At 40.9% G+C, this 16,937-nt stretch overlaps 2 protein-coding genes across 7 annotated transcripts in view; both read left to right on the forward strand.

Moving 5' to 3' along the window:
• LRRCC1 (leucine rich repeat and coiled-coil centrosomal protein 1) overlaps window positions 1–14,659 on the forward strand; it is a 38,791-nt gene extending 24,132 nt beyond the window's left edge. For 5 of the 6 annotated variants that reach the window (XM_061602330.1, XM_061602340.1, XM_061602367.1 and 2 more), the window contains exons 11-20: window positions 102–306; window positions 846–985; window positions 1,763–1,964; window positions 3,046–3,231; window positions 4,630–4,804; window positions 5,472–5,635; window positions 7,022–7,230; window positions 7,412–7,549; window positions 13,019–13,154; window positions 14,309–14,658. In XM_061602330.1, the coding sequence (XP_061458314.1) occupies window positions 102–306; window positions 846–985; window positions 1,763–1,964; window positions 3,046–3,231; window positions 4,630–4,804; window positions 5,472–5,635; window positions 7,022–7,230; window positions 7,412–7,549; window positions 13,019–13,154; window positions 14,309–14,431 (1,678 nt within the window). In that variant the 3' untranslated portion in view covers window positions 14,432–14,658. Of the gene's footprint in view, window positions 1–101; window positions 307–845; window positions 986–1,762; window positions 1,965–3,045; window positions 3,232–4,629; window positions 4,805–5,471; window positions 5,636–7,021; window positions 7,231–7,411; window positions 7,550–13,018; window positions 13,155–14,308 lie in introns of all 6 variants that reach the window. The other variant, XM_061602321.1, reaches the window with a different exon arrangement.
• Window positions 14,660–16,234: 1,575 nt separating this feature from the next.
• Window positions 16,235–16,937, forward strand: part of E2F5 (E2F transcription factor 5) — a 29,370-nt gene continuing 28,667 nt past the window's right edge. Inside the window, exon 1 of the mRNA XM_061602397.1 lies at window positions 16,235–16,785. Coding sequence (XP_061458381.1) covers window positions 16,600–16,785 — 186 coding nt within the window. The 5' untranslated portion in view covers window positions 16,235–16,599. The remainder of the gene's footprint in view (window positions 16,786–16,937) is intronic.

Consider the following 16,937-nt stretch of genomic DNA (forward strand, 5'->3'; position numbering starts at 1 on the left):
CTGAACTGTGCCCAGTAGCTTAATTATGGTTTGTTTACTGCCAACAATATCTGAAGGCGTAGCATGTTGTGGAATGCACAGTCCCATGCGGTGTTTTTCAGGTTAAAAGAGCTGGTTTTGAGAGAGAGAAATGTGAAGACAAAACTTCAGATGGACGTTCAGCAGCTGAAAGATGAAGTTGAAAGACTTAGCAAGGAGTTAGATCAATCAAAACATAAAGAGGAGGTTCAACAAAAGGCACTGCAGACTTTAGAGGAAACGCTGTCCAAGCTGGAGACACAAAGAGTACAGCGGCAAGCTTCAGAGGTACAATCTTGAATTCCGATGTGCACGCCAAATTTCTGAATGGAGGTATATTTGGTGGCAGGGAGCAGTGCACAGGAAGGGGAGGGTTAATCCATCTCTTCCCAACTGTGACCCACATGCACACCTGCAAATGACCCCCATGTGGCATTAGCCTTGAAAACGGCCTTCTAAATGGCCTTATTTTTGTGCCAATGGAAGGCAGTTTTCAAGCCCAGTTAATGGAAGGGAGGATGGAAGGCTGCAGTTTGGATGGAGCCCTCGTGGGCTGCCTACAGCTGCTGGTATCTCCCCGACTGTATACAAATGACAAGATAAAGGGTGTTATATAAGGCTTCAGTGTTGTTATACTAGAATTATAATTTTGTAATTCACTGAAAATTCAAAATCACTAGCCAGAATGATAAACATCAGGAGTTTTCCATGACAAATCATGGCGTGATAAATCATGGGGAAACAGGCAGCTCCACCAAGACATTGTAGTACTAACCCTTAGCAACTGTGATTGTCCTTTCCTTACCTTGCTTCAATGCATCACACAGAGGAAGCAAATTCAAGCTGCAGAACTCAGAGCTTCCGCCGCTGAAAGAGAAGTGCAGTTGCTTCGAATTTCTCTGCAGCAACAAAAAGAGAAGGTGGAACAAGTCCATGAGCTTCTTATGTTGAGAGAGCAGGAACACAGGTACGTGCCTCCTGACAATTCAGAAAGCACACGTCACGGAGTACATTAGGAGTTTTACATTTAAAAAATATTCAGCTTTGGGTTGTTGAAAATAGCTAAGGCTGCAATCCTACCCCCACTTACCAGGATTAAACCCCATTGGATTCAATAGTACTCACATTAGGGTACGCATGGTAAGGATTGTGCTGTACATTTATCTTTTCTAAAAAATAAAACTCAGCCACCTTCTACCACAGAAAGCATTTTGCAAGTTTTAATAGTGAGGTTTCTTGGTTGGATCTTGCCTAGCAAAGCTAGCCTTTTTTCCATGTCGCTCTACCTGTGGTCTGACAGAATAATAGTATCATAGGATAGTAGAGCTGCAAGGGGCCTATAAGGCTATCAAGTCCAACATTGATAAAATGTTCTATTAAAAAAAGGTGGGGCAGTTTATTCTGTATTTCTTACTGAACTTTTGTTTTCCCAACAAATCAAAGGTATCACTCGTCTTTTTTAGCAAGATTATAAATTAGCAGGTGTGCCTTTTTAAAGTGTAGTATGCAAGCTCCTTTTGGAAGGAGCCTGGGGAAAAAGATCCTCTTGGCAGAAATTGTCCTGTAGGTGAAGCACTATCCACTCAAGTTTTGTATCTGAACTTGTTGGGAATCTCAAGCACTGTTTGTGCCTCATCTCTACATATATGAGCTTCTAAGACATATAGAAGAACTCCACTTACAGACGAGCAGTTCTCATTCATCTTAGGGTGTAGTTTCTTACCCATATGGCTTGTCGTTCCAGAAAGGAACTTGAAACTAAAGTTACATTGAATGGCTCAGAATTCCAAGAAGCTTTGTCAAAAGAAGTGGCTAGAGAGCAGCAGAGGCACGAATACCACATTAAAGAACTGCAAGGAAAAAATCATCAGTTGAACCAGAATTATAAGGATCTAGAAGACGAGTTCCGCATTGCATTAACTATAGAAGCCAAAAGATTTACAGAGGTAAGAAATAGAGTATATGGGGAGATAAACCTTAGGAACTCCTAGGCTTGCACTAAAAAAAAAAAGTTATTAGCTCTTTTTTTATCATTTTGAAACATTAAATTCATTCCACATTTGCAAGACATCATACCTTAAGTGTGGTAGCACTTGCTCTGTAACTTGCTGTACCTTCATAAGAACATAAGAGTCTGTTGGATCAGGCCAGTGGCCCGTCTAGTCCAGCATCCTGCTCTCACAGTGACCAAACAGCTGCCCATGGGAAACCCAGAAGTGCAAAGAGCACTCTCCCCTCCTGCAATTCCTAGCAGCTGGTATTCGGAAGCATACTGCCTATGGAGGCAGAGCATAGCCCTCATGGTTAGTAGCCACTGTTAGCCTTTTCATCCATGGATATGTCTAATCCTCTTTTAAATCCATCCAAGTTAGTGGCCATCACTGCCTCTTGTGGAAGCGAATTCTATCATTTAACTATGCGCTGTGTGAAGAAGTACTTTCTATTGTCTCTCCTGAATCTTCCAACATTCAGCTTTGTTGGATGTCCACGAGTTGTAGTGTTATGAGGGAGGGAGAGAAACTTTTCTCTATCCATTTTATCCATACCATGCATGATTTTATACACTTCTATCATGTCACCCCTCAAGTTCAGTTTTAAATCTGGAAAATTGGTTTTATTTATTTATTATTTTATTTATACCTTGCCCTTCCTTTCAGCAGGAGCCCAGGGCGGCAAACAGAAACATTAAAAACACTTAAAAACATCATAAAAAGACCTTAAAATACATTAAAAGAAAACAACATTAAAAATATTTTTTTAAAAAAACTTTTATCCCTCTGTATTTTTCCTTTTTTTGGTTAACTGTTGAAATTCAAAAGCCTTTTTTAGTTCTTAATTATGGAATGACTACTAGACATCTCTATTCCCAAAATGCAGGTAATATTCAGTGTTCAATGTCATATGTTTTCAAATTAACCTCCTGCCATTTGTTGAAATGTTGTTTGCAGTTTTTATTATAGAAGAAATAAGTTGCACATAGCGGTAACCTTTCTAATAGTCTGTCATTCCCCCCCCCCAATTAAATAGGTTAAAGAAGCCTTTGATAGTGTTGCCACTGAGTTGGCAGATCATAAGCATCTTCTTGTTCAGTCTCAGCAAAAAGAAAAGCAATCGGCTACCCTAATCCACGAGCTGACATCCATGGTGAAAGAACAAAAAGTAAAGATCACAGAAATAGTCAAATCAAAGCAAGAAAGAACATACAGCTTGAGGGTATGAAATTTAGGCTCGTCCAACCTTTATATGTTGTCTTCTGTAACCTGCATTTTGTATTAATACACAAAAGACTGATGTTAGTTTACAGCATGGAAACATTTCACAACGCTGCAGCTTCAACTGTCATGGATTATTTCATATACTCATTCCATACTTCCTTTTGTCTCCAAAGACAATGAAAGCATTTTTTCACAATAGCTTGTATTCTGTATGTGATCACTAGATAAATTGTGCAGCTAGTAAGCTGGCCTGAAATTCAGTTGTATATTTCTTTTTTAAAAAAAATCATAATAAATAGAAAAAGCTAGAAAGTTTAATATCACAATACAATAGTTATTCTAGGGGTAACCATCATGGTGCTCTCCATATATTCTTGGACTTCAGCTCCTATCATCTTTGACTGCCGGCAGTACTGGCTAGGTGTATTTGGGGGTTGATGTTCACAACATCTGCACAGCACCACATTGGCTGCCATGGATTAGTCTTTCAGGTGCCATGCAACTCTGGCCGAGTTCAGCCATAATGGAAAACCATGGTTTCTCTCTGTGTGAATGGGTTGCAACAAACATCAGACTCACATGCTCCCTCTTCTGTCTGATCTTTTACAACCTAAGGAGGAGACTGGAAACTTTGCTTCCACACTGAATCAAAACACAGCTTCTCCATTAAGTCCAAACTTGGGGAGCTGTGTTTGATTTGAGCTATGCTTTGTGAAAACAAGTTAAACTACAGTTTGATCCTGGCTTGTTTCTTACTAACCAGAGTTTGAAGTACAGTTCCCCAGTTGTTTAAATGTGGCAGAGAAAGCTTCCAATCTCCTTGTGGCTGCAAAAGATGAGAAGGCAGGAGTGGGGAGCACATGAATTCAATGTGGCTCCTTCACATGGACAGAAACTTTGGTTTTTCAGTGTTTTATTGCAACACGCTAAGCTTCTGGACTTTAGCTTTATATGAGAAAACAGGAGTCAAAGAATTGGCTAGTTACTAAAAATATGTCACTTTCAGTAGTCTCAGGAGGTTCCCCAGGCATATTTACATTTCCTGCCCCTCTTTCCAGTTGCTTTCCTGTTAGATTCCTTTTCCTTATCACCTTTTTTCTCCTTTATTCTTCTGGATTGATTCTCCTCTAACCCACAGATTTCCTTGGTATTTTGCCTTACTGGGTTTCTGCCTCATCTTTTCCTAGACCCTTCTGACTGTTCTTTTCTTAAGATCAGAGAAGCTTGGCCAATAGTTGCAAAAGCCTGTCCCACCCTACTGTGACATCAGGGCAGATCAGTCACTTGCTGCTAGAGGCTTCACCAACAGCAATATGCAGTCCATTAGCTACTACAATATTTGTCTAGAGTACCTCTTTTTAAGAGTGCGAAGACTCATTAAAGTTTTTTTTTGTAGAGTCAGATCCGAACACTTGAAAATACGTTGGAGGAATATAAACAGAAGACTATTCAACTTGGGCTTCTTAAACAGGAAAAATCAAAACTTATTTCACAGATAACAGCCCAGGAGTCTGTAATTGATGGATTAAAAGCAGAGAGGAAAATATGGGGACAGGAGCTGGCACAACAGGGTAAATGTCTGCCTTCTATTTTGGTCAGATGCAGATAAAGAACAAAGCAAAACTTAAACCTGCATGTTAAGCCTAAGAGTGCAGTGTCTACATTCTAATGGTGTTATAGTGGGCTATATTGGTAACAAGCCCCATAATTGCATAGCTTGTGTCTGTTTCCTGATGCATTGGCAGCTTTATGTTTTGTCAGTACTTTACACAGTTAGAGGCATTCATTCCGTCCAGCACATCTCTGCTGAGAGCAGGAAATCTCACACATAAAGCTGCTTCTCTTTTAATTTCTGAAAATGTCTAGGTGCCTATCCAGCACTATTGTGAGTTTCTAGAAATTAATTTCCAAAATGCTAACTACTTACTAATATAAAGTTGTTCTGTTAATGAGACTTGGTTATGCTTTTTCCATTTTTAAGCTAAATAGAGGAACAATTTTCAAATGATTTCTACAGTGGCCTAAGCAGAGATATGTTTGAGAAACTGTCTTTTTTCCTGACTGGCCACTGGTATTTTCTGCTCTGGGAAGAGCTTGGTTAACGCTGGCCAGGCCATTTAGAATGTTTGAGAAATGGAGAAGAAGTGGTAGATTTAGTTACTTTATAGTCTTGACAAAATTACCTTCAGTATCTGCAGCTCTGAAAACAACCAATTTGTTTTGTGTCTTCCTGCCCAGGAGCTTCTCTTGCTCAAGATCGGGGAAAACTGGAAGCCAAAATAGAAGTACTAACTAGTGAGACTGAGGCTCTGAAAAAACAAAACGAACGCAATAATGATGCGTTGAAGATTAAGTCTAAAATAGTGGAGGATCAAACGGAAACCATTAGAAAGTTAAAAGAAGTAAGGGCTCTACAAAAAGTCTCCTAAAAACAGATGTTGAATAAAGGTTCTTGTAATAATGTGTGGGGAAAAGAAGGAAATGGCATTGATTGTGCATGGGTTGTCTTCACAATGTTGTTCATCTATGTTAGGGGTATAATAGCCATTCCTCCCCTCCCCCTTTTTTTCTTGGCAAGTGCCTTCTGCTTTTAACAGCATGAGGTTGAGGATGTGTGTGTATATAGTCGGTAGAAATGTTCCTGCTGATGCCCCTTACATCTTTTTCTGCAGTTGAAGGCAATTGAAGAAGCTTGGTGGAATGGTCTCTGTGTTGATGACAAGAATTAAACTCTATTGGGTGGTATCCAGCACTCTTTCTGTAGTGCAAGGGGGTTGCACTAGTGAAACAACTTTCCTCTCCTGTCCCCTGCAGTCCTCTGTGCTCCCTGGTCCAGCAGGCTCTTCCATCCCTATCTAGTTAAATGGTAAACCGCTATGAGAACTGGGCCTTAGTAGTGGGATTGCTCCCAGTGTGTCTTGAGGTCAAATAAGATATGGGAGATCTCTTTTTATTTTACGTTAAAAACAGTTGGGTTGGTTCCACTTGGTTATACTTTTCCTGACTTAAATGTCTTTTCCCCACCCTCGAAAGCTGCTATTTATTGCAAACAGGGAAAGACACAGACACCCATGTTGTACATTTTTACCCTTCTTAGGCTAATAGAATCATAGAATAGTAGAGTTGGAAGGGGCCTATAAGGCCATCAAGTCCAACCCGCAATAGCAAATTTTGGGTGCGGTAAGGAGAGAGATTTAAACTGGGAAAAGGTTAATCCCGCTATCTCCAGAATCCCCAAATTGAAGTTCACCTACAACCAAAGACATGTGGAGGTTAGATCATGGATCTAGAATGCACCACCTAGTTGGGTCTTTGGAGCAGAAAGCGTAAGATAATAGCAGCTCTCGAAACTTTTATCTATTTGATCCCAAATTCCATGATCAAATAGATAGACGTTTTAGCAGTGAAAGAGTAGCATGCTGTCTAAAACTCACTAATATATTTCTAAATTACTAAGTTTTTCTCAAATATGTTTCTGTGCTTCTCTACTGAGACGTACGTGGTCTTACTCATGATGACTGGCCAAACCAAGTCATGTCCATCTTGGCTTCTTGAACATTATGCATCTTGCTTAAACTCATAGGCCAAATAACATCAAGTTTAAAAGTTTGACTTTTTCCCCTTGTAAAGGCTATGGTCAAACCCTACTCTAAATTTGGTTAAATAATCTTGCGATAAAGTCACCTATTATTCCTTGAAAGCAACTAAACTTTTGTCAAACTAAGGTATTAAGGTTTTTTTAGCTGTGGCCCAGTACACATACATCAATGAATAAAATTGTTCTCAAGGCCTTACAGGAGCGAGATGAGCAAATAAGAAAGTATCGTGAAGAAAGTACTGAAATACAGAAGACACTTCAGGTGCAGCTAGAGGAAAGAGATGCACAGCTGGATGACCTTATGGAAAAAGTGGAAAGGCAAAATAAGAGGAAAGAGGAATTAAAACAACAGTTGCAAGAAAAAGAAACGGAGCTTGAAGATATCAAGAAAGCTTATAGGTACTTAAAAGTAGTAATGTTGTAAATGCATGTTCAAATGTTAATAGGTGATATTGAGGCATGATGGGGAGATACAGTTTTTCTTTTCCCACTATGAAAGCTTGAAAGTAGGTATGTTATTTTCCTTGTTGTAGTACGAGTAATCTCTGAAGCCTCTGTGAATATGTCCCTTATATTTCAGTGTGATGAATAAGAAGTGGCAAGATAAAGGAGGATTGTTGAGCAAGCTGGAAGCACAAGTTAAACAAATGAAAGAAAACTTCGATATAAAAGAAAAGCAGCTGATTGAGGAGAGAGATAGAAGTCTTCAGGCACAGAAGTAAGTTATTTGCCTTTCTGATTGTGTTAATATGAACTCATTCAAGACAATCAGAAGCTTGGGTGTATGTATTCTCCATGCAAGATCTGAATAATAGGGTGTCCTTCAGGAGAATAGGATTGTATTTACTGAATGGTGGCTGCAGTTTTGGGGATACTTCTTGCTTGCAGTATAATGGATATATCTTATTAATGAAAAGTGCCAGCAACTGTCATTACAATATGTCTATTTCTATAGCTAACAAAATAGGAAATTCAAAAAGGAACACTTGTAGCCTAATAAAATTAGAAAGCAATTATTTAGCAGAGATAAGTGTTGGTATTTGGAAAAAGAGAGTTTCCCCATGGAAACACAGTATATTTCTGTTACTGATCTTATATTTGGAAAAATAGATAGGGCTCTTCCTTTTTGCCAAATGTATTCCAATCCAACAAAGGCTTCCACACAAAGGAAGGGGGGAGAAGCTATTTTTTGTGATTCCTGTTCCCTCTGCAGTCCCCTGTGCCTCCCAATAAGCTGCTCCAAGGGGTCTGAGTGACCCTTTGAAAACAATGTGGGAGATGGTATTGAGGCCTGTAGAGGAAAGGAAGAATTGGTGAAAATTGCTTTCTGCTTCTCTCTATCCCCTTCCCCTTCCTTCCAGTATAGCATCCTGCGTGTGGAACTGTGTTCATTGGACGTCTGGATTATATGGTTTAAACTTTAGATCATGGACATCACCAAATGATCAATATAGGAATCAAATTGATTATATAATTGGTAACAAAAGATGGAGCAGTTCCATACTCTCTGTGAAAACAAGACCAGGAGCAGACTGCAGTACAGATGAACTGGTAATATCGAAAATCAGAGTAAAGCTAAAGAAGAAGAACAAAGCAATCATAATGCCAAAATACAATGTAAATAACATCCCAGAAGAATATAAAGATCAAATAAGGAACAGATTTGAGGCTTTATATGTAGTTGACAGAGAACCAGAAGAACTATGGAGTGAAGTCAGAGACATTATCAAGGAAAAATGCAAAAAGACAATACCTCTAGTTAAAAAGAGAGAAAGACCTCAATGGATGAGTGATGAAACTCTTAAAATGGTTAAAGAGAGAAGGAAACAAAAGGAGATAGAAACATGGTTAGAACCCTAAATGCAACTATACAGCAACTAGTACGTAGGGACAGAACTATTACAATAGTTATTCTACAGAAATAGAGGACAACAAAAAGGGTAGAACAAGAGCTCTATTCCAAAAGATTAGAGAAATGAAAGGGAAATTTAAACCAAGAGTAGGGATGTTGATTAATCAACAGGGGAACACACTGACGGAGATGAAATAAAAGGAAGATGGAAGCAATACACTGAAGAACTCTATAAAAGAGATGCCAGGATGACAGATTCATTCATGGAGGAACTGTATGATGAAGAACCAGAAATTTTAGAATGCGAGGTGAAAGCTGCTGTTAAAATACTTGGAAGAAACAAATCACCAGGAACAGATGGCATACCAATAGAGTTGCTACAAGCTACTGAGACTGAATCTGTTCAAATTTTGACAAATTTGTCAAGAAATATGGAAAACTAAACAATGGCCCACAGCCTGGAAGCATTCAGTATACATCCCAATTCCAAAGAAAGGGGATCCCAGAGAATGCAGTAATTATTGAACTATTGCTTTAATATCCCATGCAAGTAAAGTAACACTCAAGATTCTACAACAAAGGCTCTTAACCTATATGGAGTGAGAAATGCCAGACATCCAGGCTGGATTTAGAAAGAGAAGAGGCACCAGAGATCATATCGCAAACATACAGTGAATAAGAGAACGGCCAAGGAATTTCAGAAGGAAATCACCCTCTGCTTTCTAGATTACAGCAAAGCCTTTGATTGTATAGATCACGAAAAACTATGGAATGCTTTAAAAGAAATGGGGTGCCACAGCATCTAATTGTCCTGATGCGCAACCTATACTCTGCACAAGAGGCTACTGTAAAGACGGCATATGGAGAAACCGATTGGTTCCCCATTAGAAAGGATGTGAGACAGGAGTGTATTTTATCACCCTGTTTTGTTTAATCTATACGCAGAACATATCATACGGAAAGGGGGATTGGACAAAGATGAAGGAGGTGTGAAAACTGGAGGGAGAAATATCAATAATTTAAAATATGCAGATGATACCATGCTACTAGCAGAAACCAGTAATGATTTGAAACGAATGCTGATGAAAGTTAAAGAGGAAAGTACAAAAGCCGGACTACAGCTGAACGTCAAGAAGACTAAAGTAATGACAACAGAAGATATATGTAACTTTAAAGTTGACAACAAGGACACTGAACTTGTCAAGGATTATCAGTACTTTGGCACAGTCATTAACCAAAATGGAGACAATAATCATAAGAAGGTTAGGACTGGGGAGGCCAGCTATGAGAGAACTAGAAAAGGTCCTCAAATGCAAAGATGTATCACTGAACACTAAAGTCAGGATCATTCATACCATGGTATTTCCGATCTCTATGTATGGATGTGAAAGTTGGACAGTGAAAAAAGCTGATAAGAGAAAAATCAACTCATTTGAAATGTAGTGTTGGAGGAGAGCTTTGTGCATACCATGTACTGTGAAAAAGACCAATAATTGAGTGTTAGAACAAATTAAACTAGAACTATCACTAGAAGCTAAAATGATGAAACTGAGGTTATCATACTTGGACACATCATGAGAAGATATTATTTACTAGAAAAGACAATAATGCTGGGGGAAAACAGAAGGGAGTAGAAAAAGAGGAAGGCCAAACAAGAGATGGATTGATTCCACAAAGGAAGCCACGGACCTGAACTTACAAGATCTGAACAGGGTAGTTCATGACAGATACTATTGGAGGTAGGTGATTTATGGGGTCGCCATAAGTCGTAATCGACTTGAAGTCACATAATAACAACAAATGTCAGATGCACAGTTGCTGGAAAAGTTTTTGTATTCTTTTTTCTCTCTCTAGAAGGCTGTTGCAACAGATCCATTTTTTCCCTTCACGGGTGTCTCCTGATTTCTACTCTATACATATACTGACTCTTCTAATGTGGTCTCTGGAATGAAATATTTATAAGACTACATTAGAGAAAATTCAGTCATGAGCATTCCTAAGAAAATGCTTGTTATGTGTGGACTAGCTACTGGGATACAATTACGAAATAATATTCTGATTGTAGGCAAGAAGTGTGTCTTTTATCCCAGTAATAGTGATATTCACTAATAGGCAAAAAAAAAAACCCTTGCAGTTTCAGAACGTACCTATAGCCCACAGATATTTCTATCTAACTTTAAAAAGCAGGGAAATTGGGCAGCTATAGTGAATGCACCAGGGGAGCAGGAGACCTGGCCTCCTCTCTGAGATACTGTACTGCCCTACTAATTTGTCAAAATGCAAACACAATTTGGGTTGGTCTTTCACATCCAATCCACTTCCTGTGTAGCTTGAAAGAATTTGGTATCGTGTACCTCTGAGCATATGGTGAGTGGTGGCAACACCTGCCATCTCTAAAGATGGAGAATTACATTATTTGATGTTTGTTGATGTTCTTCTTACTTTGCTTCTTTCCTGTGTTACTACTGTTTCTACAGAGAATCTGACCTACAAAATTAGATTTATTTTATTATTCATCATAAAAACCTGTCAAATTTATTTTTATTTCAAATCCTTTTTATTGGTCAATATCATATGATGGTGAAGACAGTGTATTGTGTTTCAAACTGGAAGTTCTGTTTCTATTTTGGGTGCATTAACAGTTGAATCTGGAACTGTAGATTGATTGAAAATCAGACTGATTACAATATGTTGCTACTTAAAGCAATGAATCTAGCTGTTGGAAAAAACAAACTTGGCCAGCCCAAGATGCATGATTTCAGCCTGCTATGCTAAAACCAATTAAGGAAAGGTGGGCATGGTCAATTAAAAACAGAGCACACCTAGAATTTTGCTAGAATATATTTCACCTACTGTTTTATCGTGTGCAAACTGAGACCCTCCTCATGTCAGTTGGAAACTATTCTGCAGAATAGTCAGTGCCATTATTCTACAATTGTTTTTGGATTTTTTAGTGTTGCAATGCGTTGCTGTGCTTCACATATTCACAGAAAGAGAAGCAAAAGAAAATGATTTACTATAGGAAACTTCACTAAAATTGCAAAGTAAACCAAAGATATTTAAAGTTACTATCTGAACTATACCAACTGCCTTAATATTGTTGCTTCCTCCGTGCTGAAACAAGATCGGCACAGCACATTTCTTGTTTGTTATTTGGGCTGATTGCAGGTGTTGCCGCCACTCACCATATGCTCAGAGGCACATGTTACCTAATTGTTCCAAGCTACACAGGAAATGGTTTGGACTGTGAAAGACCAACCCAAATTGCTCCCCTGGTGCATTCACTATAGCTGCCCAATTTCTGTGCTTTTTAAAGTTTGATAGAAATATCTGTTGGCTGCAGATATGTTCTTAAACAGCAAGGTTTTTTTGGCTATTGGTGAATTTCTCTGCTTTTTAATCCGGGAGGTAAGAAATGGGATTCTGTGCAACTTTGCTGAGAATGGATTGATCATTTGCATGCTTATTGAGTTCAGTGGGATTTGTTCCCCTGTAATCAGGGGAAACTGACTACAGAGGAGGAGGAAGGAGGAGGGAGAGCAGAGGGGAGGGGAGAAGGGGAGGTTTGATCATTTGCATGTTTATTGAGTTCAGTCATGCTTAAGATAGGTAAAACTGATGGGGGGAGGAAGAGAGGGAGGGCTGGAGTGGGCAGGGGAGGAGGAAGAAGGAAGAGGAGAGGGTAAGTAGGGGAAAGGCAGGTCTGATCATTTGCATGTTTATTGAGTTCAATGGGATTTCCTCCCGTGCAATCATGGTTAGGATCGGTAAAACTGACCATAGAGGAAGGGCTTGGGGGGGAGGAGGAATGAAGGGGAGAGGGGAGTGGAGGGGGAGGAAAGGGGCAAAAGGGAGGTGATGGGAGAGAGAAGGAGGGGAGGGCAGGCTTGATCATTTGCATGCTATTTGAGTTCAGTAGGATTTACTCCCCAGCAGTCATGCTGAGGATAGGTGAAACTGACCTGGGGGAGGTGCAGGGAGGGGGGAGGAGGGCAAGAAGGGGAGGGGGAGAGAGAAGTCCAACAGGTCTGGGTTTTTTCTCTTTTTATACTTTGAACTCTTAATACTCTGTGACTGTTTTGTATATCACAATGAAAATCTAGAGGGTTGTTAAGCAAGTGTTTCTGAGTTCAGGACTATTAAGTTTTGTAAGGTTTTGTTCTGACATTAGCTTATGGGAAGCATCAGAATGGTATGCGGGGTATTTTCAATTTCACATTGCGGAATGCGAAAAATTCATGCTGGCTATAGTATACAGCCACTGTCATATAATAACATTGTGTATAATGACATTGTGGTGTTATGAAAAGATTTAAGAGTTTAGCTTGTGTTTAGGACTTTGATGGAAAAGATGCATTCTATGGATGATGCGTTCAGAAGACAACTTGAATCAACTCTAGCAGCACATCAGGCAGAATTGCTGCAGTTAGCAAATGAAAAGCAACAACAAATTGCAGCAGCAAATGGAAAGGTGAGACATGCAATTCCTCTTTTTTATATGTTAAAAAATAAGTCTGCTACTTTTTTTCTTTGCTAGTAACATGAAGATAATTCATTAATTACTGGGGCTGCCTCAAATGAATGGTTAGTGGATGCAGAATGTGGCAATCCACCTTTGGATATGGATGGGTCAGAGTAAATACATAAAACCAGTGCTTTGGCAATTTCACCCACTACCATTCACTGTATTCAAGGTGATGGGGTTAACCTATAAAGCTGGTGTGGGGTTTATGCAACTACAGCTTCCATCACCCCTGGTCATTGGTCATGCTTGCTAGGGCTGTTAAGAGTTGTGGTTCAGCAAGATCTGGAAGGCCAAATGTTCTCCACACCTGCTGTACAACCTCTGGGCTGGCTCCTTTCTCACATGACCTTAAGGTTGGCTGGGGATGTTTTGCTACCAATAAGTCCAGAAATGGTCAGTCCAATTTCTCAAGAGTGGTCTGCAGGAGGCCCATTTCCCCCCTAATTTCTCATTAGGAAAGCTTTTTAAAGTTTGAGTGAAATTGTTCTAGAATAAATGTGTTCTCGGGGGGGGGTATGTGTTAGTCTGTTTTTGTGGGAGAGTTCACAGATGAATCCAGAAAAAAAGCCCATAGAAAGGGCTAGCAAATGCTGATTTCCTTGCTCCATTCTTCCCTGGTAGTCCCTACGTCTCCCCATAATCACTTTCAAGTGTTAGGGAACCATACTAAATTAGGAGGGTTTTGACGGAAAGGGAAATTCTGGAAAATCAGGCAGAGGTGCTTGCCAGGGGAAGGAGGGGATGGCAAAGCCAGCTCCTGCTAGCCCATCTGTGCTTTTCTCTGGATTTAGCTGATTTATACTTAAGGCATTACTTATTGTATATATTTTTTAAAAGCAGTTCAGTGTGATATAGCTTTTAAAAACACAATAATAGGTTTTGCATAATAGGGACTATACATATCGGGTAATAAGGGTTGGAGAAAACGGCCATACTTTTGTGCCTCTGTCTATCCTTCCATCCATAACATTTTCTGAAGAAATGTAAATTCATAGTATGGGTGAAACAGCAATATGTTCCTACTGAATGTTTCATTATACAAATACTGTAAGTTCACAAGGCCGTTGTTCACAACCGATATTTGCTAAATTTTATTTCAGGTTTACCACGTTGAAGAAGAAATGCGTCAGCTCCTGCAGGAGACCGCAAACAATAAAAAGGCCATGGAAGACAAAATTAAAAGACTGACAGCTGCATTGAGTGACATTCAGCAAGAGTTCTGAAATACATAGAATCCAACACTCGCGTAAAGGCTTACCAGATTCACTAAGTTAGCAGTTATTTGATGGCTGCACCCATGACGTTAGCTGGTTATTGAAAATTATTCTCCTGGAAAAAAATGCTACATATTGGCATGACTTATATTTGCACTTTATGTATAATAGTTTCAAAATTGTTAACTTTCATAGAACTGTCTACTGTCACTAAAGTTCAAGAAAAATTAAATTTACTATAAAAAAGTAGTTCAATACTAAAGAGGTGATTCAAAAGTCTGAAGAACTCTCCAAACTTGGATAGGCTTAAAAATTGGTCTTTCCTCCTTTTAGTACTAAGGCACAGTAATCTTATACTTGCTGGGGCTGGGGGGAAACATACACCAGTGTGCGCACTGCTCTATGCAGTGGGTTCCCAGTCCAAGAGGCAGCCAATGAACTCATACCATTTCTCCTGCTATACTCACATACCTCACCAAATAGGAACATAGGATGTTGCCCTATACTTAGTCAGGTCCATTGGTCCATCTAGCTTAGTATTGTCTATACTGACTGGCAGCAGCTCTCTAGGGTTTCAGACAAGGAGTCTTCCAGATGCTGGGGATTGAACCTGCTCTACCACTGAGCTGCAGCCCTTTCCCACAAACAACGCTGCCGTAACACTCCACCTCCAGTGCCATATCCAGCAATGATCCTGTTACTGCTAGTCTGTCTATGGAAGGGGTTTGAATCCCCTTATGCTGCTCCCAACCACTGTTTTTAAACACAACACACAAGATGCTATATCACAGATTTCTCTGGGACAAGGGTTCAAGGTTTCCCTCTTTCCCCCCTCCGCGGAAGAAAAACTTTTTTTTGCCAACCAGTACAGGCAGCCACAGCCTCACATAACAGCAACCACCGGTACCTTGTCATCCTGGGCATGCGGTTAAGAAGCAGGGAAAGAGAGTTCAAGCCCCATCAAGGGGGGGGGAGGAAACATGCCCACTCACCTTCAGGAGGGTTCATAAGTACCCTTACCAGGGTAGTTGTACCACACAGGGTTGTTGTGAGGACAAAAGGGGGGTGGGAGAACCATGTTTCTACCCCACCTTGAGTTGCTTGGGGGGAAAAGGTGGAATATAAGTGTAATAATCAGGGCTGTAGTCATCTGGGGACACGGGGTCATAGACCCCTTACGTTTTTGGGAGCAGGATCCCAGCCAGATACCTACGCATGAGCCAATCATCATGAAAGGGAGCATGTTAGTCACTGAGAACAGTCCTTATCCTTTTGTGCTGATTGGAGCCAATCGGAGTGGAGGAAGGCAGTCATCCACTGAGAAGACTCTTCTCAGTAGCTAATATACAGACTCCCCTTTCCTGCTGATTGGCTCCTAGCAACATCTGTTGTAGTTGAGTATGGGCCCAGAGAGCAAGGGAGTTGAGGAAAGTGGAAAAGGGAATGTGACAGTGAGGGGGCAAGTGATTATTATGAAGGAACCCTGCACTTCTAAATTTGCCACTACACTTCCTGGATAATAAAATTAACAGGGACAAAAGTCTTTCAAGGACTGAAACCTACCCTGGTGTGTGGGTTTTTGTTTAAAGTACTTTTCAGATAGAGCAGGATTCGCTCTTCATGAAGTAATGACGGTTTAGTGCCATCCTGTGTATGTTTACTCGGAAGTAAATACCCCCATACTGAGCTCAATGGCGTGCTTATCTCATGTCAGCGTGCACCGACTTGAGGCGCAACCCATTAGAAGTTATTTGCGCGGAAGTAAAGCCCTATTATTATGCCCAAAGAAACGATAAAAGCGCGCTCAGACACTGGGAAGGTAGGTTTCCCTCGCTATTGACTCCTTCACACCATGGAAAACAATGTGCCAAGCCCTGTACGATTCGTGTTGAAGGAGGGTTGAAACCCACTCACCCATATAAACCCCTCAGGCTCCACCTTAAAAAAAGCAACAAGCCTCTTTTCTCTCTTCCCTACACAAAACTTTGTCTCCCAGCAACTGCGTGGGTAGCGTCACTTCCTTTCTCCTCAGACCAGCCAGCGGTGGGCGAAGAGGTCTGGTTCCACTCAGGGCCCAGCTGCGCTCCCTCACGGCCGGAGGAAGGCAGCCCGGGAGAGCCACGTGGGGACGCCGCAGCCGGGGAAACCCCGCTGGCCGAGCTTGGGGGGGATGCAGCATGGCCGCGGCGGCACTGGTTGAGTTGGTTTCCAGCAGTAGCAGCGGTGGGAGCCTGGAAGGCGGCGCAGGCACGGCGGGCGCAAACAGCAGCAGCAGCCGGCATGAGAAGAGCCTGGGGCTCCTCACCACCAAGTTCGTGTCCCTCCTGCAGGAGGCCAAGGACGGCGTCCTCGACTTGAAAGCGGTGCGTGGTACGGGGAGGAAAAGATGGTGGGCTTCTTTGGGGAGGCAGCCAGGGTTTGGGGGTGTTTGGGTTGCGTGTGGGGAGTCCTGCGATTGGGGGAGGAGATGAAGAAATGAAGGTGTCTGTGTAGCGTGTTTATGGGGGGGAGAGGC

This window comes from Rhineura floridana, chromosome 1, assembly GCF_030035675.1.
Source record: "Rhineura floridana isolate rRhiFlo1 chromosome 1, rRhiFlo1.hap2, whole genome shotgun sequence".
Lineage (NCBI taxonomy): Eukaryota > Metazoa > Chordata > Lepidosauria > Squamata > Rhineuridae > Rhineura > Rhineura floridana.